This window comes from Thunnus maccoyii, chromosome 7 (assembly GCF_910596095.1).
Source record: "Thunnus maccoyii chromosome 7, fThuMac1.1, whole genome shotgun sequence".
Lineage (NCBI taxonomy): Eukaryota > Metazoa > Chordata > Actinopteri > Scombriformes > Scombridae > Thunnus > Thunnus maccoyii.
Window position 1 is genome coordinate 15,641,374 of NC_056539.1, and position 27,860 is coordinate 15,669,233.

At 39.2% G+C, this 27,860-nt stretch overlaps 1 protein-coding gene across 4 annotated transcripts; it reads right to left on the reverse strand.

Annotated features, from left to right (window-relative positions):
• Positions 1-384: 384 nt before the first annotated feature.
• On the reverse strand, positions 385-27,342 carry ttc39a (tetratricopeptide repeat domain 39A). 4 transcript variants are annotated; one of them, XM_042416361.1, is made up of 22 exons: positions 27,251-27,342; positions 27,079-27,140; positions 25,942-25,992; positions 25,708-25,755; positions 25,221-25,274; positions 17,417-17,521; positions 10,696-10,827; positions 8,146-8,186; positions 7,779-7,846; positions 7,596-7,660; positions 7,400-7,499; positions 6,751-6,816; positions 5,834-5,942; positions 5,663-5,730; positions 5,507-5,566; positions 4,957-5,118; positions 4,362-4,453; positions 3,848-3,968; positions 3,490-3,601; positions 3,169-3,283; positions 2,812-2,928; positions 386-2,570 (listed from the first exon to the last, which is right to left on the reverse strand). In XM_042416361.1, exons 2-22 carry the CDS (start codon positions 27,129-27,131, stop codon positions 2,456-2,458), a joined length of 1,854 nt encoding a protein of 617 aa, XP_042272295.1. In that variant the 5' UTR covers positions 27,132-27,140; positions 27,251-27,342; the 3' UTR covers positions 386-2,455. The 4 variants fall into 4 exon arrangements, with proteins under 4 accessions (XP_042272296.1, XP_042272295.1, XP_042272294.1 ...); XM_042416360.1 differs by lacking the exon at positions 27,079-27,140; XM_042416362.1 differs by lacking the exons at positions 17,417-17,521; positions 25,221-25,274; positions 25,708-25,755; ... (1 more) ...; positions 27,079-27,140; positions 27,251-27,342 and adding an exon at positions 16,373-16,485 and having other exon boundaries at positions 385-2,570.
• Positions 27,343-27,860: the final 518 nt, after the last annotated feature.

A 27,860-nucleotide genomic window follows, 5' to 3' on the forward strand; every position in this document is an offset into this window, starting at 1 on the left:
CGCCGAGCGAACCAATGAGCGCTCGCCTAAATCCAGGCAACGCTTGCTCGCAGCCAATCAGAATCGTGGTCACACTGCCCTTCGTTGAAAACATAAACAGAGTTAAAATCGATAAATGACTCTTTGCGGTTGCGATTTCAAGGCAGTTTTGCTATTACCAGTACCGAAAATATCATATGGTTACGTACAATTTTACGGAGCTCTTGTTTGTCAATTTAAGTTCTTTGTGTGTTTTCAATTAAATACAACGTTTGTACTGTTCTAGTACCCCTCGTCTTCTTATGCCCGGCTGCCATTGCTTTGCATTATCAACAAGATGAGATGACTTTACCGTATCTAGCGGATTAGATCACAGGTATGAGAACAAGGAGTGCAAAGATTTGCAGTAAGCCTCGTTGTTCTGTAAATAATACAACTTTGTACTGTACTGTACACATTGTGTGTTTCTGGTGCAAATGACATTTTAAAAAAAGACACAACAATATGGGATGTTTTTCTTTAGTTGCTTCTCATCATTTCATCTTAAATTACAATAGAAACATTCATTATGTACAGGAATGTCATTCTGCTCAGTGGTAGCCGTGCCCAGTAAAATATAATTGTAAACATCACAATGCCACTAAATTTGGTTACAATTTTTTCAGCTATATCAGTAAAGGGAACAAGAAAAATAAGATTAATTGATTAATTATTATAAAATAAAATATGAACTGTTATTGGAATATTCCTGCTGTATTACTGCTGTTAAAATAATAACAAAACATTTCCTCCACCATTAAAAACATTTAAACTGACTCCTAAAGTCATCATCTTGAATCCCAAACCTTACTCTAATCATGAATAAATCAGCAGTGCTCCAATTCCAACACTTGAGACACCATATGAGTTTCTGGGTTTTGGACAGTCTGTTGCTGGGACACAGCTCTTCAAATAACCTAACCACCAATACAGTTCGAGGCGACCCCTCTGTCTAATTTCAATCATGACAAATATTTGTTGATATACAGATTATTATTTGACACACATGACCGTGCTGTAATTATGTTGTTCAAGTCCTTTTATAGGTGGTTGCAGTCAAGCATGGCTGATACAGGAGCAGCAGAGGATGTTCACAAAGCAGGAAGTCTGTCGTGGTTGTCGTTCAGAGCTTCATCGAAAGATGCAACAAGCACGCAGTCCTTCGCTGCTCGGTGTGAATGGCCTGTTTGTTCAAGCTCAAGTACTGTTGGAGCCTGTCCCACACACCAGGAGGAGAAAAGGAGGGAGTCTGCCTTTCTAAAAGACACATTCATCTGTCCTCTTAAAACGGGACAATTTGTGTAAAAGGTGCCATTTACAGTATATAAATGTAAAGAACAACTCTCACTCTAAGTCTGATAGGCTTTTTTTTCTTGACTCTGGAGAGTTTGCATGTGCTGGCTGATTTACAAAGCCCTGTGCAAAAGCCATATGTGATTGTAAATACAACATGATTATAGGTTTGATCATTTCTGAAAGAAAGTATCCCACATTATTAAATTTGTCTTCCAGTGTTTCCAATACGCTCAGAGAAAAGGGAGAAATTTTTAAATAAACAATTAAATAGTAAATTCTCAAAGAAACAAAATAAACCAAGGATTTCTTAGTGTAAGAGAAAAAAGTGAAACCAACATATACAGAATTTATGTCTAACTTGGTCATATTGGTTTTGATCAAAAACTCCAATCATAGATGAAAGCCAGAGAACCTGTCAACCAAAATTTGTCAAATGACAGTACAAAGCAGTCATCTCATGGACAATGTAGTGAGTTGCATTATATGATAAATACCTGGTGTCACACTATGTCAACACATAATTATGTGTCACCCTCCATCCACTAAAGGAATTTTATTAATAATCTCTAGTTTATGTTAAATTGAAGAAGGGGGAAAGCTTTGGAGCAACCAGGTCATGTGATGCTGCTGGCCAGGTGGAGTCAGTGTCAGTAATTTATAGGGAGCTGTTTGGTACTTTAGCTTCATCAAGTCCAACTGTACTACCCTGCACTGGGCACATTTTTACTAGTCGAGGCCATCTATATAACTACATAAATGCAACCTTGTTTCCTACCCAAGTGCGCCCCTTATGGGTGGCCACAGCTAGATAAACAAGCCTGCTAGAAGCAATGTTTCATAAATATAGGCACATTTCTCAACTTGTCTCTATTTCAAATAACACAAGGAAGTGCAGTTCATCCAATATATCTCTGGACAAGGACGTGGCAAACCTGTCTAACCCCATCAGGACCATATAGAGCGGCAGTCGCCTGTAAGTGCGGCACACACAACAAAATTGAGCATCTCTCTTCCCCCTACCCTCCAGATGAAAAAACAAATCACACGTCCAAATAGGCGGGGCTGGGCTAAGCTGAGTGGTGCATTGTGGGGCTGTGGAGACAGGAGGCTGTCTCAGCTCTAGTGTGCCCTCCTCTGTCTGTTATGGGCTGGAGGGCATGTGGATCCCATTCTCTCCGATGGCCTTGGCTTTGTGCAGAGCAGCCTGGATACGGAAGTGTGTCCGTGATTCCATTGAGTAGTTTTTGTAATTTTGCCTGAAACAGAGCAAGAGAATTAATTAACAATCACACCAGTAATGAATAATTCCATTATTATTCCATAATTATACTGCCAGATGGTTTACAAACAAACCGAAGTAAACGTCGTCTTTCAGTTTAGCACTGACCATAATTATAAGACATAGTAAACATTTCTTTCAATAGGCAATCATTGATTTAACACAATTCTCCACAAGTAGCTATAACTTGAATATATTTTGCTGTTTGACAGACTTACTTTGCTGTTTCTAGGAGTTTGATAGCTTCATTAATTCTGCCTTGTTCCAGACACAACAGACCATGCTCCAGCAGGGCATTAGGAACCAGGTAGTGGTCATACTTGATCTGGGTCTCACTGCAGATAAATGCCAAACAAGAGTGGAAGTGAGGTCATGAACAAGGACTCCCTTCAACAGTTATGCAGAGTGTTTTTTGAAACAGAAAAACCTTTATTCACTAGAGGATGCACAAAGAATTTGATCAGCCTAATTGGTGATAACACAAAGCAAGAAACTAGAGCATATCTGTTTTTGCTGTTTTGTTTAACTATGCATATACTGCACATGTCTGTGTTGCATGACTAAGAGAGGCTTACTTGCAGAGGACAAGGGTGAAGTAGTGTTCGGCCTCCTCCTGGTGCCCCAGGTGTTTGAGACACAGTCCCTTCAGGAGGCTCAGCAGACACTGATCGTCTATGGAGAACTCAGTCCCTGACAAACACAGTACAAAATCACAATCCTGAACGATCATTCTCAATAATTATATCCACAGAAAACATCCTTCTCTGAGATGCTCGGATTTAATTAAGAATCAGTATATCAACTTGGCATCAACTTTATCGCATTAATATCAAAAGAAAATAAAACAATAATTTTATTCAATGAGAATCTTGAATCTAGTTGATGATTTTGCATACTTGGGCTGCTCTCAAGTTTAGCCTGTGCCTCATCCAGTGTTTTCAGCATGCCTTCAGTCAGATCTTTGTGTTTGCCGATAACTGTATAGCCGTTCCAGATGTACATCATCTCCTGGACAAGGCACAGACACACACACAAATCATGCAAATCAATCAACAATCATTGAACTTTGATTGATACAACCGAACTTTATAACCGAAGGTTATATACACATTGTAGCATTGCATCATTTCCCTGACGTTTCTGATTCAGCTACTTCAAATAAATGATGCAACAACACACTGTGCTAACAGAGGAAAAATCCAGTCATGCTGCAAATGCAGTGTGACAAAGCAGATGGCCTCGTCCAGTACTGACCAGCGGAGGAGCAGGAAGAGAAATGGGGTTTTCCGCTAGGTAGCGACGGGCTTTCCTGATGGCAAACTTCTCTGTTGGTAAAGATTTGCCTGCTATTTTCTGCTTCAGCCCTGGAACCTGCCTGAAATATACAATATGATGAAATTCATGTCAGCAACACATGTCAATAATGTGGTAAAAATGTGTGACTAACACAGTTTTTACTAATTACACACTGTATGTCACAGACTGTTTAAAAATATCAAATATCCAATTAAATTTTGAATTACTGGAGCATTTATTCAGCTGTTTATCATCAATAAATACACTTGCATAGTTTTGTGCCACTAAAAGTTTTCCATTCTGATGGAAATTATATCTCTCATATTAGTTCATGTTCCCAAAGAAAGACAGTCATCTCCTGAAACAAGAGATTATGATATCACAGATTTATAACTGTCACAGTGAATCATCTCTGTTTCACTGTGATTGCTGTCAGTAGCGTCAGTACTGTCTCTTTGCTCTTAGATCATACCTGAACAGAGTGAGCTCAGTCTCTCCGAAGGTTAGGCAGTCATCCTTAGTCAGCATGCTGAGGTAGGCTGCTTTCATATACGCATAGGTAGCCTGAGGGAGTGAAAAAAGTGGTTACTACTGCAATCCCATCTTTCTTTTTCAAATGAGGCGAGGAGATTAAAAAAAACAAGTATGAGGAATTTAGAGAGTCAGACCAGTGCTCCAGAGTTTAGGTCCATTCTTGCCTTTGAGTCTGGTTTCAAGATGTGTTTGTTCATTTTATTTTAAACCAATACAAGCTGCTGTTTTGCCTTTTTTGTCTATCAAAAAAACATAGATTTAGTCTTGTGTGTTGTTGCTGCCAGATGAAAACCCTGCAACAGTTTTGGTGAATGTTGTTTTTAATTTCATGGCAAGGATTACATGTTTCTATGAGCTGAGAAATGTTTATAATATTTCTATTTAAAAAAAATTTTTGAGCAATCAAAAATGTTGAAAACAAGTTTAATGTTAATTCATGAAAAGGTGACTGAAGTGTGCTGTGGTCATTTAATATCTGCACTTTCTTTATTAATAAGCCAGGACATATTCATATCCCATACTATGATAGTCACCTTGGACCAGGAGTTCTCCTTGCTGAGCAGGTCGGCGTAGAAGTAGGCCATCTTCCAGTGTCTCTTGTACGTAAAGCACCACATCAGCTCCCAGTAGCACATATGGTGGAACTGCTTCCACTGCTGCTGAGCCTCACAGCACTCCTCAAAACGCTTGATAGCCTGGCCAAAACATACGCAAACATTAATTCATTCATTTTCTTACACATACTCAGTTTGAATGTTGAATGAGTCAATGATGCAACCAAATTCATTGTCTTCAAATGCAGAGTTTACATGTTGGGATGCCTTTTTAGAAATAGGCACGCTACTGCTGCTGTTGATCCAGCTTTAGAAATAATTGAAGAAATATCTATTGTACTCTGTTCTATTTCTGTTTTATTTCAGTTTAGCAATAACAGGTAATTACATTATACCCATCTAAAAAAGGTTTATGACCATTTGCAGAATTAACTAGGAAGCATACAGTAATCTCTATTTGATACTAATGTATTTTCACATCCATCGCAATCTGTGTTTGTCCAGGTGTGAAGAAATGACTCTCACTTACAGCATCCAGGTTGCCTTTGATCTCTTCTATTCGACCAGCGAAAAACAAGAAGATGGATCCCTGGGAGAGAAATATCCCACAGCATGTTTAGGAACATGACACAGCAAATCATGTTGGAAATTTTGAAAAAAAAAACAGTGTTAAGTGCTGTCAAACCTTAGGATATTTTTTGAGATATGGCTGCAGCAGTTTCTCTGCATCTTCAACGTCTCCTTCTCCGGTGCCTGCAAGACACAAACAGAGCAAACCCAACTGAGATTCTTGTCTGTATTTGTGGTCTGCTGCAGCTATGTGTGCGTGTGTGTGTGTGTTTGTGTTCTTGCTCACCTAGTATGAAGCTCATGAACGTGTGATAACAGAGCAGCAGCATGTTACATAAGAAGGACCTGAATGTACTTTCTGCAGAGCCCTCCTGAAGCTGCTGGAGACCAAACTCCTGCAGGAACACGCACAAATACAGACACACACACAATCACACACATGCAAGTGCACACATAAGATTGAATTGAGTCTCCTTTCAGGGCAGATCTGTTGGTCAATTAGCAAGTAGAAGCAGCATGCAGAGAACACACTAATGCATTCTGTGCAGGAAAATTACAAAAACTTCATTATAGTTAGTTTATTCAGTATGTGTGGGAGGATGAGCAGCGCCTGTTTGTCTACAGTGTACTTTCAGGCATGCAATCTGACCAGAGATAGGTCACAGATAGGTCTGTGTGCAAAATATGCAAGTACATAATGCAATATGTACTGAATATGCAAGTTTACTGAGTCAAGGTTATGTCGGCATAACTCTTGAGACTCCTGATATCTGTATAAGATGTATTTTTTGCAACCAGAAGATTCAATTTGGATAATTTTCAAAGTGGTTACATAAACTGAATCAGTAGTGACATGAACTTAAATCCTTCATTTAGAATCACAAATATTCAGAAATCATGATCCAGAGAAGTGGTACATAATCAAAACAATTGTTACTAAATGCGTCATGTTCAGCATTGTTAGCTCAGCAGTAGCTAGATAAGATTTTCCACAAATCACGGGCAAGATTCCCTGTAAATTACTGAACTAGTGGAACTGCAATGATATAAACAATTCATAAGTTCTCCACATAGTTTCCAGTATTATTCACAAAGCACGAAATGATCCATGTTCCCATGTTGAGCATCTCTAACCGGAGCCATTACACCCTTTACTGTCCTTCTGTCAGCCATAACTGGCTGTCACTTGTCAGGAAAACTCACCTTATTACCCGAGAAACCGACAAACTCCAGCAGCTTGAGTGTCCGCGTGGGCAACATGGAGATCATCTGCAGGAAGCAGAGAAGCAGTGGAATGGAAAGGCTAGTAGCAGGATTACAGGGTCCTTTCTTTGTTACTATGACACCAGTGGTTTGCAAGGAAATACAACAAACATACGCACGTACAAGAGCCGGCAATTATATTTTTTTTCCAACCTACAAAGTTTCCACTGCAGATTAGTGACACATCAAAGGAACATTTCTCTTACATACAATTCTCTTATTGACAACGTATTTGACAGTACTTCTGAATTGCCCTGTTAACAGCACTATTAATTATTTGAAACTATTATTTTGTCAAACCCAGAGTGAAAAAGACTAGGAACTCTTTGCACAAAGTGTGCATTTTTTGATGTTGCAGATACTCATAAATAAATATGAACACAAAAGAGCAGGTGAGCCGTGAACATCTTCTGTTCATCTACTGTTCTTTATGTGCTTCTGTCAATTTTGAAGTATCAATAAACAAGTGGCTTTCAATCTTTTTTTAGGATTAAGCTTGAGACATTCTGGAAGTCCATTTTCCCACAGTTTTGATGTGAATAACTATTCTTTGATTCGTCTTTAATTACTTAATTACTTATTTACTTACTAGATTAAAGGCTCCTACTCCCAATTTGACACCACCCTCAAAATGGCCATGGTTGTCACCGTGAGTGTATCCAGTGGACTGGAGGACTGTGTGAAGCTCTCTGAGGTTAAGATAGAGGGAGCACATTAGAGGGGGAAATTCAATATATTACGAGGTAATAAAGAAGATAGAAAAAGTCAAGAGTTCAGATTCTCACTTGTATGTCTGGTAGCTGTTCCTCACTTTGATTCCCCCTTTAATGAAACTGATCATATTTTCATCCTGAGCAGAAAAGGGGCAAGAGACAAAAGAAGGAAAAGAGAATGACTTGAAACAAAACTTTAATCATCAATGATGGCAGACTAGATAGCTGGCTGTATGGGAAAGCCTTGTTCCTGACCTGAAGGAAGGTGAGCGCTGCCCTCTGCAGGAGACACTCAGCATAGCAAACTTCAGCATGGAGTTCCTCTAAGGTGAAAATGATTATGTCACAGTTATTTTTAGTCATGCAGCCTGAAAGCTCAGCAGAGTCTAGGGGCTGCACCGTGATGACCAGAACACGCACAGGCATACATACATACACATGCACATATAGTACTTTAGCATGAAGGCACATAAACACCAAGAGAAAAAGTTCAAACTAGTGGTCACTACTTTTAACATGCACAAACACTCAAGTGGTCGCACTGAAACCGCTTCCTAAATATTTTTATTATGAATTATGGTGACAGGTTTTACTCTTTCTGTCAATACAGGACTATACTGACCTTCTGAGAAGTTTTTGGAGAAGCTTGACTTCTTGCGGTGCCTGATGAAGAAATCACACAAGTTACACATTAGTTATTGCATTGCACTGCCCTAGGTTTGCTCGCTTATCTTGTTTCAATGCAAATCAGTGACTCAGCCTCATTCCAGGAAAGACAGGATGCTGAGCTGCTGCAGGGTGAAGTTACCACAAGGTGCTGACCGAGCATTTAGGTCCCCATCAATAATCAGAACCTTGAAAAGGAGAACTGCAGCTCTGACCTCAGATCAGTTTGCTGTGGTGACAGTGCCGCAAATACCCAGAAGAGTGTGTGTTTATCAGGGGTGGCGTGATGAGTTCAGCTCTGAGTCTGAGTGGTATTCATGACAGATTCTCACAGTCGCTCCAGGACAAACTGTGACAGGCAGTTGTGACATTCTTTGGGGCGAAGGGGCCTTGATGATCTCAGCATGTTCTCTGGTTTTAATGTCATGTTACTAATGGGAACCAGAGACCAAAAGATACAGTATCATTTGCTATGTGTGTATAGTGAATATAAGTAAGTAAGTAAAGTTTATTTATATAGCACTTTTCACAGACACCAGTCACAAAAAACATTAAATAAATAAATAAGTCAAAGATAAACAATAAAACACACAGGAGAAAAAACAGGCATAAAACACAAGTTAAAACATAAAACGCTACCTAATGCTACCACATGCTACCTAAATGTCTGTCTGAACAGATGATTTTTTAACTGTTTTAACTGAGACCTCAGACTTTTAGACTATTCCAAAGCTGAGATGCTGCCGACTGGAATGCACAATCTCCCCGAGTCTTAAAACGTGTCTGAGGGACACTTAAAAGACCCTGATTAGAAGACCTAAGAGCTCGGCTTGTGGTGTGGGGGTGCAGAAGGTCCACGATATAATGTGGAGCCTAATGTGGAGCCTGGCCATGTAGGGCACAAAGATTTTAAAATGAATTCTAATATTAACAGGAAGCCAATGTAGAGAGGTTAAAATAGGTGTAATGTTTGACCATCTGTTGGATCATGTTAAAAGCCTAGCAGCAGCATTTTGGACTGTTTGTAAATGGTCCAAGGAAGACTTATTAAGGCAGGTAAAAAGAGAAATACAGTAGTCTAGATGTGAAGAGATACAAGCATGTATTAGCATCTCCAGTTCAGCTCTTGACACAGCAGACCTGAGTTTGGCTATGTTTCTTAAGTGAAAGAAAAATGATCGAGTCAGCGTCCTAATATAAGCATCAAAACTCATGGATTAGTCAAAAATCACACCAAGATTACACAGACTAGACTGAGAAGATGAAGATCAGGCACCAAGGTTCTGCTTGTGTGAAGGTTATCAGGAGCAATAATCAAGATTTCAGTTTTATCTGCACTTAACTGCAGGAAATTATTTGCCATCCAGTTCCTAATTGCATTTAAACAGTTGTTCAATACAGACAGTCTATCAAGCTTATCAGTTCTGAAGGAAAAGTATAACTGGATGTCATCAGCGTACAAATAATAGGAGATGTTGCTGAAACTATGGATAATCTGTCCTAGTGGAAGCATGTATATGGAGAATAAAATAGGCCCCAGGACTGATCCCCAGGGGACGCCACATGACAAAGCAGCAGTGTCTGACACAAGTTCTCCTACAAGGACTGAGAAAGTCCTATCAGTGAGATAGGAGGAGAACCAATGCAGTAACAGAAATTCCCAGCAGGTGTTTTAGCCTGTGGATTATTATGTGGTGGTCAACAGTATCAAATGATGCACTAAGGTCCAATAAAACCACAATCAAGCACTCTCCAGCATCTGCAGCCATAAGATTATCACTTGAAACCTTTTTAACGAGTTGCTTTTCAACAACCTTTTCTAAAATTTTGGAGAAGACGGAGTTTAGAAATAGGCCTGTAGTTCTCTGGCAGGGAGGGGTCCAGGTTTGGATTCTTCAACAAAGGACAATAGCCTGCTTAAAATAGCAGGGGATACACCTTGATAAAAGAGAGCAGTTTATAATATTAACTGGGCAGGGACAGATGAATTTAAAAACCTTTAAGAGCAGAGAAGTTGGTAGGACATCTAGTGGGCTTGAGGAAGGTTTCATTTTTCCTAAAAAGGCTGTAACATCGTTAATAGAGAAAGGAGAAAAGGAATCCAAGATGCATGGGTTAGAGGAACCATTAGTGAGTGGACTGGACAAGGGTGGGATGTTTGCCCTAACATTTACAACCTTATCTATAAAATATTTAAGAAAGTTATTGCAGTCACTGTTAGAGAAAATTGGCAAAATTAGAGTGCCCAGAGAGAACAGGACTTTAGGATTTCTCTTGCTGGAAGATATTAGATTAGAGAAATGCCGTAATAAGCAGTAAAATATCCCCTTTTATAACTTTAAAGAAACTTTTTTGGCTTGTCTCTAGACTGACTGGCTTTTCAGAGACAAAATTCACTTTTCTGCAGCTTACTAGATTTTTTTCTTTTTGAGAGGAACTAGAAAAAGTGCTATCACAGCCTGTCATCAGGGCATTATCTCACTCTGGTGTTGTGGGAAAGTCTCACCGCTGACAGATAGCCTGCGCCTCCTTCATGGTGTTTCCTGCAGCTAGGATATGCTGGGGGTCAAAGGTCATCATGGCCTGCATCTCTAGGATGGTGGCGTAGGTCAGGGCATGGTACATGCTGTCTTTGGTTCTGTAAAAAAATAAAATAAAATAAAAAGACAACGTGCAATATTTGTTTTAGTTATATTGTACTCTCTTTGAAAAAGAAAGAGGAAGTGTGACATGTTTAACAAAACTGTTTCTGGTGAGATAACAGAAATGACAGAAAGAGTAGAGAGAAACGGTGAAGATTCATACAGCAGTCACTTAATCATGTAGTGCAAATGACAGGAACAATGTGGGTGCAGACTGTCTGACAGTCTGATACTTAATTCCTGCTGACGACGGATGTAACTGTATACTTGGAAGACGAAAACCACACCTCTACACAAAAAAAAGTTAGCGTCTATTTATACTTGCGGTTGTTGGTGTGTCACGACAAAGTTGCTCTTTCAGGTTCTAAAGTGATGAATGAGGAGTTCAAGTGTTTGATGTCACAGACATATTTCCTGTAAACATACTCGTTGTTCCAGTTAAAGAAGCTTGTTATTCCTGTTATAAACCATTATTAAACATAATTGTTAAAAAAAATCCAAAAACAACAAAAACACATGGTGTTGTTGTTAATATGCCAGCCTACAGCAGCCACAAGTGGTGATACAAACAACTTTATATAAACTCTATCTATCTCACTTTGTCTAGATACAAAATGACTACAGACCACCCACACAGATTTCTTGCAGCACACACAAACATACGCACAAAGACATGGCAGTATAATTCTGGTAAAACATAAAGGCTGAGCTGTGTTAGGAATGCTGTCAGTCTGCATAACTAACATTTCACTGCTGTTCACCGCAGATGGACTCATGTGACAAGCCTCTGTGATGTTACTCTGTGCTCAAACCACTTGTCTTTCACAGCTACATAAACTACATTTACATAAACGGCCCATGAAAACAGAGTACAAGGGCATGCCACCAAATGTTAATCCTGCTTAATTTTACTTTAATTTTTTTTTTTTTTTTGGTAATTTTGAAAAAGAAAAGACCCGACTAGATAAAACGAGGGAGGCAGATTAGGGTTGTATCATCAATGTGACTTTTAGCCCATCTGGGAAATAAAGATGAGTTTGCTGAGATTCAACTCTCCACTTAAAAGAATACAAATTATTCATTCTAATGCAGCGACCAATCGGGAAACAAGAACCAACTCAAGCGAAAGCAGACAGTCACAGAAGGCGGAGCTATTGACTTTGAAGCAGGGAGATTTGCCTGTCTTACATTTCCATTGCGTCAGGCTTATGTAAGACTGGCCAAACTTTTCAAGAGGGAGCTGTGAAGTAAATTGAATTGCTTGTAGTTGTCCTGAAAGTGGCTGAGAATTCCAAATATTTCACAGCAGCACTATATTTAGGCAACATCATCTGACGGCGGAGGGATACAATGGCCTTCGTCCTTCTGGTGGCACTGAAGCCGGCTCTCCCACATATTTTCCGCAAAATGTTCCATAATTGTTTTGGATGCATGAGTTCACTCACACCTTGTCTTCAGTTCTGCACGTGTCACAAACAATCAGGAAGCGCAGCAGTAGGAGGAGCATCACAACATGCAAAGTAGCTTATTTCTGTCCACATACATCATTGTGTTCATTGATTTTCTTTGTAATATGTCATGACACAATGTGGAAGTTGTGTTGATTAACTGATTTGTTCTGAAATTAGATATGAACAATTTGAAAAATAGTGACACATTTTCTGAAAAAGTGAGCACAGCCTAGAAAGGAACAGTATCACAAAGTCTCATCAAGAGGAAGCTCCATCAATTGCTGTATTGTATGTCATGGATGTACAGCAAACTGTCTGCACCCACTCATTGCTACAGCTTTGAGGAATGGGGAAGAGCAACAGAGCGGGAGAATAAGATTGCACTGTTGTGGCTGTACTTGGTCTGGTGGCATGTTTGAACAGAGAGCTGGCAAATAAAACTAAGCCTGCTGAAAAAAAAGGAGAAGTACAGGAGTCTGCAGTAGCTCTGAGTATATGCGTCATAAGAGGAGAAACTTGCAGCCTGGGCACAGCAGAGCCTAAATTATCTGGACATGTATAATGAGAGAAAGCTAAATAATGTAAATACAGTGGTATGAGTTGCTCAGGGATAGTGATATTGATGAAAGGACATTAGCTCAATCTTAACAACCTCTGGTTGGGGATATCAAAGCAAGCCAGCAGACTAAACAGAAATGAAGCCAGACACATTTCAAACCACAACGCAAAACTAAAAAACACTTTTAATTATCCCAAAAGATTATTAGACAGAACATCTGCAATAAATTTCAGAGGCTTCATTCTCCTCTCAACCTCTCAAAGTATTAACAACTATTCTGTTTGGTAAATGATACGTGTGTCTCTGTTCAGAGGACCTGAACGTACGATATGCTCGTACATCACAATACATAAATTTAAACCTCCTTGTGTCAGAAAAGTTAAATATCTCTTTCAGACCAGGGTGATCTTAACGTTTCAACATCCCTCGGCATGTATTCTGAATGTATTCATCCTCTGTTTCCAGTCTCTCCAATACAAGGATTTGCTGCTTTTCACCATTTTATATCATTGTAAATGGAATATCTTTGGGTTTTAGTCTGTTGGTCAGACAAAACAAGCAATTTTACAATGTTATGTTTGTTTCTGTGAAATTTGGATGAGCATTTTCAGACAGTTTTTTAAATTTAAAGTATTAAAAAACATAATTCAATAAATCCTAAATGAATTAAATAATAAATCAATTATGAAAAAAGATTGCCGCAGCCTTTGTTCCCATAATAATAATCAGAGGCTCATGAACTCTGTCACCTCACAGAAAATGAATTAATATTCGATTCCTGGTCCCACACATCCCCACGAGAAATATGAATAGTGTGTGTGTGTGTGTGTGTGTGTGTGTGTGTGTGTGTGTGTGTGTGTCTGTGTGTGTCTGTGTGTTGTTTGCTGTGTGCTGCAGAGCTCTAGTATACCCTAGTCCCTCCTGACTGCATCAGAACACAGCTGGAGAAAGGCGAGAGGAGACAGATTGAGGGAGGAGAGAACTGGAAGGCAGAGGTGGACTAAATAAGAAAAGACGAACACTTCTGAGAACGAGGAAAGCTTCTGCTCGTGTTTCACATCCGTAGGGCTCCTTCTTCCCTACAGAGTCCTTCAGTGTTTCTCTTTCTCACACAGTGCTGCAGATGTCATCACACCACCTTACATAATGTTACATATTAGAGGCCGGAGGCCCCAAGCCATCAGTTTTCCAACAAAACCCTTTTCTGAGCAGCAAACAGGAGAATTCAGACGGGGTTGTGGGTGTTATTGGGTTTTGTACAAAGCAAACAAATAAAGCTCTGTCTGAATTTGATTAGAGTGTCGCATTCAAATGTAAAGATGCAATTTCAGTGCATCCTTACTGTCTACTGAAGTCTTTTGTTAGAATTGCAGAGATGCTGGATGGAAGCAAACAGCAGTTTTTCAGCAACTTGTGTGTAATTAATCTAGCTCTCAATAAAAAAGACCATAATAACGTCTGGCCAGATCACCATGGAGTCTCTCATTATCATCGAACAGGCCTTCTTCTCTCTTCTCTAGTTCTAGTTTTAAACTGCACTGATTTATGACTCGTTCTGCTCCACTGCATGTGCAAAGCTGACCATCTGGGATCACAACAGTTAAAAACATACATATTTGCAACTTCTATGTGTTCAGGTGCACTTCAGCGACTGGAAGAGGCAGAGATAGCACACACGGAGCTGTGGGAAGAACACTGAGATAAAAACGATGACACCTGCTAAGCCGACAGCCTGCCAAGCCTTAGATGGCAGCAGCTAGAGGTGTTGCCAGGGTGGCTTTAGACAGATTTTCCTCCAGGTTGGAAAATTTCACAAATCCTGTTTTAGATACTAAAGCATATTGTGTTTATGACACCAGGATAGTCACTTGGCAACAGAGTATTCATGTAATGTTGCAATGAAATTCTGCATAATCGAGTCTGAGCCAAAAATCTAACTAATTAAATTACTCAGAACCTTCCTCGGGTCCTAAACTCACCATAACAACTCTTATCAACAACACCAAACACACTAAACTGACATTATCTGTCGATCTAGCTTAAAGTGCAAAATTGCACAAAGCATGTACAGGGTGACAGGAAGCTGTTCTTGGTGTAAGCTGGCACTGAAAAGAAGAAATTGGGGCTAAGGAGTGGCCCACAACCTCAGAGAGACACTAGAGGGTGGAGGATAATGGCGATGATGTGATAAAGGATAATAGAGAGAATGAGCAGTGAACAATGGAGTAACATGATGACGCAGTGTTGGAATACAAAACTGGAGGCAGGTGTTTGTGAAGGAAACTCAAAGCAGCATGTCAATCATGTAAAATCATCTGAACAGCATCAGCAGCAAATAACAAAGTTCCTTCAGCCCACCCTAATGTAGACCATATCTGTTTCTGACCTGTTCCTGTGCCAGCAGCTGGGTTTGAAACTTTAATAGGGTACTCCAGTGATTTATTATTTCACCTCCATAAAGCCGGGGAGCTCAAGAGTCATATAAAAGAATGGTCAAAATCGATGCAGCAGGGGCCCAGATATCCTGACTTTTAGTTCCTGGTCACTGATCAAAGACACTGGATCCTACTGAATCACCATAGTGCAACTCAATTTGTTAATATTGTTGTAACACCATTAATACTATAATACTGTAAACTAATTTGTTACCTCTCTGTCTGGTAAATGTTTCCATGTTTAAAGTTTCTCACACAGGCTGTCTGTTATAAATGTGTAGTCTCCAAGCCCAAGCTGTGATATCCCTGATGACATCAAGAGGGACTACTTTTTCAGACTTTAGAAAAACCACAGCTACAAAAGATAGTATAATTATTAATTGTTTTCACAAGGTAAATAGTACTTTCCATGACAAGTAAACTAATCTGGATGTGTAAAATCCCCGGAGTGCCCCTTTAAAATTATTTGTGGTGTATTGATTTTGGAATAGATACCAATATGTACTAGAAGCCATGATATTTTGACATTTTACTGAGAAAATAAATGTATCTAACAATTTTGGGAAGGCAGATTTTAATCTCAACTGTTAAATAGCAAAGAGTTTAATATATTGCCTGACAAAATGTGTTAAATCAATGAAGATGATTCATTAATGGGAAATAGTTTTGACATTGCCACATTCATCAAAAGATAAGCAAAATCCACAGTCCTCCTTCTGTGCACATAGTCCATCTTTTTGTTACTATACTTCCACTGCAGCTCAAGAGGGAAACACTGCCCAAGGAAACACAAAGAGGGAATCTGATGTTAAAAAGACTGGAAATGTGGCAGATATCCACTTGATAAGACTAACTCAAACTGCTTAAGTCTCATATAAGCTTCAGTTACATTTTAAATGCATTTTTACACAAAATGACTGTGTGGACACACTTTAGATTTCGCCCCCCATCACTTACATTTAAAGCATATTTTAAGGAGATCTTTTAATAGCCAGTATGAACAAGAGGAATGATTACAGCAAGGAAAACCTCTGTCAGTGTTCATATGGGCACCTGACTGTTGTTTTAAGACACACTTGAAAAATTGTGAACCTACCCTTTAAAGCTCGCCCTATGATACACATCCTTGCCCTCAAATTTGAATAGATTTTCAACTTTGGAGTGAGATGATCCTACCAGTAAAGCCATCTGCCAACGAGGCTATGCTAGTGCTACCATTAGCAGGCCTGCTGTCAAGCCTGGGGCTACAGCTGTCTGGAGTGCCTGTCAAGTCAACAGTAATGTTAACAGAAAAAGGCTGCTCTAATTCACGGACACGTCTCTCTTGCAGAGACACTCTAAAAGCAAAGGCGGAACAGCACATACCATCGTTATAGGGAGGCTGCATTAACTGGATGCTGAAGGCTAACTGCTAAGCTACTAAGCTATTCTAAGCTTGAAGCTAAGTAAACAGGGCAGCAACAGAGGCTACCCAGTAACGCTAAATTGTTTCTGAAAGAAAACTAGCAAAGTGTAGACAGAGGGTGTAGACAGAAAGTGTAAATAGAGGACGTAAAGCGGTTATCGATCTCACAAAAGTCAGGAGCAGCGTATTATCAGCACATCAGCATGCTGATAATAAAAATGCCAATATGCTGATGTTAAGCAGATATAATGCTTATCATCTTCCACCTTAGTTTAGTGTTTTAACATGCTAACATTTGCTAATTTGTGCCAAACAAAAGTACTTCATCTACAAGCCCTTTTTCCAGCAGACATTTTATCATAGGAGGAAAAGCAAAGGTCTTACTAATAAGATCAATTATGGCACCGTTACTATTCAAGTGTCCCAGTAAGAATACCAGGACCCTGAAACTGAAGCAGCTAAATGGAATTCAGCCATTATTCCCCTTAATGTCAAAATGTCCTCTATGAAAAAGGCATATTGCATGAACATGCAGTTCCCTGTTGAAAATATTCACCTTCTAACATCTGAGAATGCAAAAACACCCAAAACACTAAAAATACAGCTGCTTGCATGCATAAAGCCATCTGTTGGCCCTGATTCATTATATTTGTTGCACAAAAGCACAAAGCCAGATGGGTTGGACCCATGCTACAACTCAGTTGTATTAGCTTGTGATGCAGGATGTGCTCCTACCTGGATCTGAGCTGGGCCTGCGCCTCCTCAAAGTCATTTCTGAGGAACAGATCCAGGGCAGCCATGCAGTCCTCCAGAGCCAGTGACAGGTCAGACCGCGAGCACCTGGGGAACCAAAACAAACACACGATGTGGATGCTGAAGGAGAAAAGTGCTGACCATAGTACATTCTTGGTTAGTTATTTGTTTATTAAGCAGTGCACTTTAAAATTTTAAATGATATAACATATACCACCTGACATATCACTTATTACAACAAACAGTTTTTAAACCTGCTTGCTGCTGGACAAAAAGTTGGTCATGCACGTCAAATTTGACTTTCACAGACTTAAAACTTCCTTAAGTGGTATTTTTTTTTAAATGTAAAACTGTGGATTCACTTTTGAGGATCCAGTTTCTCTTTCTCTGTCTGTCTCTCTCTGCTGCAGTGACCCTGTTCTCATTTTTATATTTCTCCAAACACTGACCTACTACAGAACAAGTGGGATCTTGATATTGCCTCTTTCTGTATTCATCTTCTGTTAAATCCTTTTGTTCTCCTCTGCTACTTCACAACAGAACAGGCTCAAGAGTGTTGTTGCTGTTTTCATTACATTGCACATTACAGAAGGAATCAGCATAAACTACAGTACTTGCATGAACTAAGGGAGCAGTTTTGAACAGGATCATTCATTATGGTGAAGATACTGGCTAAAATAATTTCTGTATCCTTTTTGTATATACAACAATCTGTTTTAAGCTGTCTTTGTGAAAGCAAAGTAATGCTCCTAATGATAATGTTGCTGTGTTTTCTGAGTTCATTACACGGTGCACATGACCCTCACGAGACAAGAGTATAGTGTGGCCAAACTGAGTACAAGTCATGACTGAACATCAGGCTCTCTTCCTTCATGACACGCTTTCCCTCCTCTTTGATTTCATTCACTGTGCTGATAATGCATCTGCTTAAATTTGTGTTTATTTCTAAACTGGGGTGAGAAGAGCACACAGCACATGAAAAATGCATTAGCATTCGGCATAATAAGCCTAACAAATGAATTAGTAATTCTGAACACTAATGACTGACAGCCTTCATCATTAAGCTGATTCATTGCGTCTTCGTTGCTTTGTAGAAATCTACTTTCTCATTGGATTCAGTTATTTATCATTTATGTTCATTTGTATCAAAGGAAGCTTGAAAAAGCAGAACATTTTCTGAATGGTTCATCTGATTTGGATGTTGTGAAACGTAAACCTGATTCCTGTTTTGTTTCATTTTTGTTAAATGCAGTTTGAATATCCAGGCCAATGTATTGATCACATGAGCAATGACAACAGTTCCTCATTTATATTTAACAGTTGGAACACAGTCAGTAAATATCACCTTTCCCTCAGAGTTGAGGATGTCAGCAGCAAACATTAGAAGAATGAAAACCAAGAATAGAAAACTGCACAACTAATCTGTATGACAGCGATGACTAATAAAAAGCATTCATTTTACATTCCTACCCATTAGAAACACACAGAAACTATAAACTCATCATACACACACACACACATACACACACACACACACAGACACGCACACAGCACCATAAAGGAGCACACACACTAGTGTAGCTCTGGCTAATGACATGCGGGTGACTGCTGTGTTCACCATATGACCAGCAGCAGGCTGTGCTTCCTGATAACAGCACAGAGACTCACAATCACGACTGCTGTTAGTGCAACATACGAACGTATGTTTAGTACATGTGCTTTTAGGTGGGCACACACACTCAATAAATCCATATTAATTAGGCACCAGAGTTGAAGTTTCAGGTGACAAAGCTGATGAGACGAACAAACAAACTTTACAATAAGGATTTGTTTTATTATCCATGTTTAAGAGGGGCAAGCAATGTTGTGCTGTAAATCCACAGTTTATGAGGTGTTAAATATTCTCTATTGTCTCGAGGCAAATTCATAAAAGCACTTAAATACTACGACAATACACTGTGTTACAGCAATATCAACACATTTAATTTACAGTCATTTTGTAAATGAGTGCCTACAAACAATTAAAAAACAAGACATAAAAGGATCAATAATTCAGACATCAATACTGCAAAAGAGAAAACGAGGTAACGTCCTGTGCAGTATGTGTGTTGATGTCACTGTGATTTCAAGGATAATGCTGTAGAGTCACATGTCTTCCCCCAGCGGCCACTGACTAAATCCAACCAATCCGACCAGAGCTTTCTCTGCTGTGTCGAAACTGTTTCTCTCTGTATGAGAAAAGGTGCAGTGACTGTCACTTTTTTTTATTAAAGCAGCAAACTCTACAGAAGAACAAGGAGCAATTAGATGAATGATGAATGTCTTACAAATATCGTATGGTGTGAAAGATTGTAGAGATGCCATTGGTTTTGGCAGCCATGTGTTTAGGCACAGGGAAACTTAAACTAAACTTAGCAATTGTTGCTATCCTTGTGCTAACTCTTTATTTACTATATTAATGCCCTAGACCCTTATCTTTCTCATCAAAGCTATAATTAACCTGAAACCTAATTTTAATCTAAATCCCCAAATCAAGCGCCACACATATTTATTTTGCATTAATTAGTCCTGCTAAATAGATTCTAACCCTGCTGGAGTCAGACCACCTGTTAGATTCAGAGTACAAGAATAACCTCATAAATAATAAATAATCAGTAATTGTCAAGGCACTACGGTAGTTTAGAGAGCTTGTTTACTCATCTTATAACAAGCATGTACATGTTATGGCTTTGCCTAAATATGTTTGTGCCTCTGATAGAAATTCCTGCTTTTAACATTGTTTAGATTCAGACCAATAAACTAAGAATAGTGAGAGTGACACATAATTGCAATCATTTCCTTATAGCTGGAAACCAACTTAATTGGTCTTGATTGACTGGAAAACATCATTTTGGTAGGACTACACCGTGAAATACAATGTGAGGCCTGCTGGCACTAAAAAGGTGAAAAGGAAAAGTGAGCAAAGATTATCACACAGTGCATGACACTGTCTTTTAGATGGAAGGAATAACTGGCAATTGTATGAAAGAAAGAAAAGGCATCACAGCCCAGCACAATGAGGAGAGTCTGTTAGGTTCAGGATCTACATACCACGCATTGTCCCAATAATTTAATGTAATTTCAAGTCAGCCAGTCTGAAATTCTGGGCTGATTTCTCCAGAGAGCAACTTGCACAATGATGATCATTATCAGTGAGGCACACAATCACTCACACACACACACACGTACATGCAGATAAAACCACTTAGCAAGCACACAACCACACATGTACTCAAACACACCGGTATGAAAATACACACACACACCTACGCATGAACACCCTTCCAAGAGTGACGAAGCATTAGTTTATCAACCCTGGTTCACAGAGCTTTCCCCACATTCACACCAGCTGATATAAGATGTTGGGAGGCCTTGCAGCATTGAGCTGTGACACAAAAGAGCTGTTCTATAATAAACCAAGCAAGTTAGTCCACATGCCTGAGTGTCATAGCTAGAACACACACACATACGCAGTTCCCTTCACATGATAAAGGGAAGAGAACAGCAAACACACACGCACACACACACACACACTGGATATCTTACATCGACACACTCAATGACACACGCCATCCCCAACATGCAGCAGAAGTGAAGTATCTTACCCGTTTGACAGTCTCTCTTCCTCTCCTGACATTTTCATCTGGCAAAGTATGCGTGTGTGTGTGAGAGAGAGAGACAGATAACAAAAACTGCAGAAGTGAATGTGAGCCTGGAGGCCTTTCCAGCAGTGCAGTGTAATGGTCTGTGTCTTTCTCTAGCAGCAGCAACAAGAGCAGAAGCAGCAGAAGGGCAGGCGGGTGAAAGAGAGAGAAAGAGAGAGAGAGAGGGGGAAGTATGAAGGGGAGAGGGAGGATGGGGGAGAGAGAGAGAGAGAAAAAGAGGAGGAGGAGGAGGAAGGACGTAGCAGCAACAGCAATCTTTAATAAGATTGGGATGACTAACACACATGGGGAGAGAAAACACATTCACACACACACACACACACAAGGTCTGTCCCACCTCTTCCGATTATCATCCTCATGCTACACACTGCATTCTCTGCTCTGATTGGTTGATGCAAAATATCAGGGGCCGGGCTAAATGTCCACAATTCAAAGCCTGAAGATTTTTATATAAGATGTGAAACCATAAAGATATATATATATAAATAAATAAAACACACACACTATCAGGGCAGAGAAGAGAACAGGAGAAAGATCTAAATAATAAATAAGTTACGAAGGTGTTTCACTGTTATAAACAAGAGAAGTGCAGGTTTTAAAAGATGGAAGAAGAGAGTGCTGAATGGCGTGCTGTGAGGATCTCAGCTGGTCCAGTCTGCTGCAGTGGCAAAGACTGAACACTGCAGCGACCAGAAATAGAAGACATAGATGCAGTGCAGCACAGCAGCCCAGAGAGGCATAATGTGAAATCATGAATGAAATAGTGCCAGGAGTTATGGCGTTTGATCATCATAAACCACACGCACTCCACACAGCCATTAGATTGTGTCTGAGGAGTGTGTGTGTGTGTGTGTGTGTGTGTGTGTGTGTGTGTGTGTGAGAAAGAGGCGTACTTGTTGGAGAGGGCTGACTTGACCCACATCTCAAGACAGCCATTGAGCTAAACATCATTATTTCGCACTTCGTTCAGCTTTACTAATTTCATGGCCCTGCCACTGCATGTGCCGGCTCACTGACATGGATTACTGATATATCTAAATGGAACAGAGCCATCATTAACGCTATTAATTACACCATGACAAGGCAAAATGTCTGCTTAATTACACAATGACAAGACAAAATGTCTGCTGTGGAAATGTCAGAGAAGTGCTAAAATGATGAATCCTTCCATAAAGTGGCAAGCAGGATAAAATACACTCTCATTTTAACATGTTTGTAACAAGCATGTGTCAACACTAAGAAAAAAAAAGCTAATTTTAGCATTCAATCAGCCCATCTGACTCCTGAATGTTAGATTATTCACTTCCGTCTGGTAAAGTCAAGTCAAGTTGGTACATCATACTTGTACAGCTGGAATAACCTCATATGGGGCCCCGAGCAAAAGTTTGTTGTCGGGCCCTTATTGACCCCTACTATACATGGTAGTACTCTAGAGCTGATTACATGATTAAGTGATTAATCGACTGACAGAATATCAATTGTCAACAATTTTGATAATTTATTAAAGGGGACATATTATGCTTTTTGTGATTTTCTGATTTATATACTGTTACGATGTTGGATGTCTATGCTAAACATGCTCAAAGTTCCAAAACCTGTGGTTAACATATGGAGAAATCCTACAAGTCAAAAGCCCAGGCTTCAACTTGCTCTGAACACTTTGTGTGCAATGTTTTTTTCTTCCTTGCCCAAGAGCTCTCTATTTTGGATCAGATTCGGGCTCAGACATGTACAGATGTATTTGAGAAGTTGACATGGAAGAAGAGGAAGAAGACATTGACATAAAGTAAAGAATGAGAAAAAGAAGTGAAGTCCTACTACTGCTTTTTGTTTACATAGCCGCCAGAAGTTGGCTAACCAATTAGAACAGAGTGGGCTCATTGTGAGGGGGGCCTTAAAGATACAGGAGCTAAAACGGCCTGTTTCAGACATAGACTGAACTGAGGGGCTGCATAAAGGGTCAGTGTAAGATAAATAAGGAGCAAAGATATGATAAATAATATAGACCTGTTAGTGTGCACAATATGTCCCCTTTAATCATTAAAGTCATTTTCAAGGCAAAATTAGCACAATAGAAACAAAAAAAATAATGTTTTAAATCTAGATTTTGACACAGGGTCCCCCCTCAAATCCAGGACCATAAGGTAAAGGACATAGAACCTGTCATAGCTGATATTGTACTTCAGTGGTACAGATTTCTAACAAATTTTTGATTAATCAAATTATTTATGATATGGGGCAAAACCTGGACTTTTTGTCCAAACTTATTTGTGTAAGGTCATTATTTCTTATTGTTAGAAAACCTTATTCACAAATATTATTTCTGTCAAACTGGCAGCAGCCTGGCTCGATTATACATAACCACTCACAAATGCCATTAGCAACAGTGCTCACATCAAGAAAGCAAAGAAGATCACAGTGCAGAAATATGAGGGGAAATCCATCTAAGTTTATGGAGTGTAGTAAAAAAGAAAAAGCTTAGTTGTTGCTTCCATCTCTCGTGTGTGCTGTGAGGAGCACAGAGAGTCATGAGTTTTGGAGATAATTAGATTTGATATGCTGCTGTCCTCATGGTGGAGAATTGGATTTGGCAACCGAAAAACAAGGATTTATGACCCCTGGAATGTTTCAAGCAATTTAGGTTTTTAGTTTTAATTTAATAATATTTAAATCTTAATTGTTATTATGAACCACACAATACTGATTCATCCTAAACATTTGTAATCCCAACTCCACACTACATACTTATTCCTACCAGGTTTTGCGTATTTAACTGTGGAAAAGTGACAACATTAAGTACACTTTAAAAAGTCAACATGCATGCTAAACTACATTGATTTTAACAGCCGTTGGACACTATTATACCACCATTGAATGCTAAAAGGTGGTGCTACTCACAGCTAAAAAAAAATGTGGGTGGTAGTGAGACAGCTACAGAAAGGACAACAATTAAAAAAAAAATTTTACTTTTTACTTTCTCTCTAAAAACGAAAACATAAGTTGATTTCTTGTATGAAGACTGCAAAAACTGTATACTATAAAGATTAGTACACAATATAGTACATACTGTACAAAACTAGCACAGTATGGAATAAGGTCACAGCACATGTGATATGGTCTGTTTTGGCAGAAGCAGCTTGTGTTCATGGTCATGCCAGATTTGAGTAGCTCAAGCCTTCCCTCCCCCCCCTTACTGTCAGTTTACAGCACAAACACAAGGATCACTGCCATTGTTTCTAACACAACTTTTAATAATACAGCATTAACTTTTGAGTAGACAGTAAGAATAGTTAGAACAGCAGGGATAAACGGGTGTCCTATTGGCAAGTTAAATGGAATCGCGCCATAAAGCAATTTGTCTTTGTGCTGTAAATTAACCATAAAATCAGCAGATTTTCAGTGAAGTGCAACTTCTTGGCACATAATGTGAAACTGTGCAGACACACATACAAGCTGTAAGTCTTCTTATTGAAGGACTTGTTTTGTTAATTAATGTTAAACACTCTTTTTCTTTCATTCCTTTTACTGATCCAGATCCAAACAGACACAAGTATCCTCCTCCTCAGGCTGCTACAAAGCTCCTTTACATACCTTAACAGACAGCACTGTAGGTGCTAATGTGTGGATAAGAGTATTGAATAATATTAGAATATTAAATAAGCGAGTAATTCATATTTACTCCCATGCAGTCACACCTTGACAGAGAGGAATGGTATTATTCTCAGATTCTCTCTGTCTGAGTTAATGACACAGCAAACAGCAGGGAGAGGCTGCATTAATACCAGTGACCTTCCGATGACCTTTACATCAACATGTCACTAATATGTCAAGAAGTCCTGCAAGTCAGCTGCAACTTGCAATCTGTACATAGCAAACTCACAGGCGTACAGTTACCATGCAACTTTTCAAAAAACATTTTTACAAAGAAAGGAGAAGTCTTTTCCTGATTATAGTTTTCACCTCATTTTTAGGTTGATTTACAGCACAAAAAAGGAGCATTGACAGGTTTTTCAGAGCATTTCTATAGTGATCTAAACCAGAGTTTTGTTTGATATCATTCAGAGTTTACTGTCCAGTCTTACCCATTAGATGGATCAGTTGATTTCAGTGCATCTTTGTTGTCTGGTAACTGCAACCTGAAACAGAGGAAGAAAATTGAGGCTGTTTAGAGAATGGGAGGTGATCTCAAGGGATGAAAACCATCTGAAAGGCCAGGTATTGTTTGAGGAACATGATCTTCAGAGCAACAGAAACATGAACACTTATATGTGTGGAACCTCCCAGGCTATTTATTTCTCATTAATGATTTGCTGAGGACATTTGTCGACATATTAACTTGACAGTTTTAGAAAAATGTCTGTGAATTAGTCTGAAGTCAAAGGTGTTGGTGTTGAAATTGAAAAACATAAATCAAAGTTTCACGGAAAGAGTCAAAACTTTTCAAGTCAAAATCGCAACCCATCACCTGCTTTTATCTGATTTCATTTTGGCAGAAGGTGAAGAATTCATTGTGGAAATAATTGAGTTTAATGCATGTCCTTCAGTGGTTTTCAACTTGAAGACACTTACTTGTGTGTGATGATGGGATCCAGGTCTGGACTGTTTATGACTGACAACCTGGGGGAAAAAAATGACATGATATGTGAGTCAATTGTAGGAGTTACAGCGTTAACAACCCCATTTATTATTAAGTTGTTATTAAATGTGTCATAAACACTGTGTATTCTGTGAGCATGCAGGGATTATTGTTCTCTTTGTTGCACTGCTGATTGTTCCTAACTGTAAGAATAAATGTGGACGTACCGGCTCAGGGAGTCCAGGCTGTCGGAGCTGTCTTCTGTCTGCATGGCATCCCTGTGAAGAGGTCAAAGGTCAACTTGGAGAGAACATATGAATGGATCTCATGATGGTGAGAAGAGGACATTAGCTGGCATACTGTGAGTCTGATCTAAAGACGTGAAGGGGACTGTGCAGATTCTACGAATTGAACGTGTTGAAAAAGAGAAGGTAAATTATAAATGTACTCATCAAACTGAATAGAGAGCTGAAACGACGGCAACAACAAGAAAGCAAATGTCAGCATAAACAGAGGAGCAAATGGATCCATTAACCCTCGGAGAGAAAGGACTGAATCCATCTATTTAATTGGCTCAAATAAAAGATGGCAATGGCTCATGCCAAGTTTGGACTGAGGCTGTTCTTCCTGATACTTCCTGCTGCTGTTTGTATTTTTATTTACTGACCATTTTCATACACAGACAATCTATCAGAAAAAAATGTTTCTGATAGATTGTTGATTACAGCTTCTGAAACAGCATTAAGAACTTAAATTGTCAAACTGTCAATTTAAACACGTTTATTTCATTTTTAAGTTAAATTAGGTTAGGTTGTATCGTATACATAACATATAAATATTAGGTTTACATTCCTCTTCTTAAGCTCATATTGGCACTCTGTTACACTGTAAGCCTGCTTTACCACATCATGGGTGTAATGTTGTCTAACAGGCTGCAGGCTGGGAACAACACACTCTCACAGACTTATTGAGTACAATTACAGGAAACATAATCCAAAAACCTCAGCTGCTGTATTTTTCCTATTAAACCAAAGAGGTGATAAGTTTTCTATGGATTGATAAATTCAAATTTTCCAATGAAATAGCTACAACTTTTTCTGTCTGAGGGACAGTGAACAAAAACAGAAATTAGCTTTACATGTCAGATTTATCAGTGTGTGTGTGTGTGTGTGTGTGTGTGTGTGTGTGTGTGTGTGGAGGAGGAGCTCTGATGGGTTTCTGTCTATTGAATCTACGCATAACAATCTCGGTGTGATGACAAGATAGCATTAAAGCGCGATTAAATCCTCACAGCATGAAAACAGACATGTATCGACAGGACCATGACTTGCACTGATTTTCCGAAGCTTGTCTCCTCTACTCACTTTTTACTGTCATTTTTCTTCACGCTTCGTCTCCAGTTAGTAATGAAACTCATCCCACAGCTCTGGAGATCCGGTGAAACAGCAGAATACTCAGACACAGCAGGTTTACTCAGCTGTCATGAACAGACAGACAGAAAGAAAGACTGACAGACAGACAGCAGCTCACACTCACTTCACACGGACACAAACGAAGGCAGAGCTGCTGTTGTAGCTGCTGCTTCTTCCTCCTTCCTGACGTGGAAAGGTGTGTTTACCTCTCATCACCATAATAATGACTTTCCTATTTAAATGCACCGGAATGTAGCTGCTGCAGGTCTCGCCTTCCAGGTCCTAAAGCCCTCCATTGTTGTGACACACACCCAGCTAGATCCTGTACTGATAAACAAGTAAATAGGCTAAGTACTTAAAGCAAGTGAGTAAAAATGAATTCTAAAAATGTAAAGTTAAAAGGTTTTAATTATAAGCTTAATAATTGACTCATTTAAGTCTTATTGTAACTACTTATGTAGGCCTGTGTGTTTTTGTTTTATTTTAAGCTCAACATTTAAGCTAACATGGGGGAAATGGGGGATTAAAACAAAAACTGAAAAGAAAATTATTTCAAGACAACTTGACACTTCATTTACTGACATGTAATATGACTGAAAGCTCCAGAACAGCTACTAAATGGACCCTTGAGGTGTGACCATTTTGTCAACTGCTGTTTCCAATTATTTTAATTTATTTTAGCATAATATTTAAACTGATAATTCATAAGTACAGTTTGAAACAAAGCAAAAAAC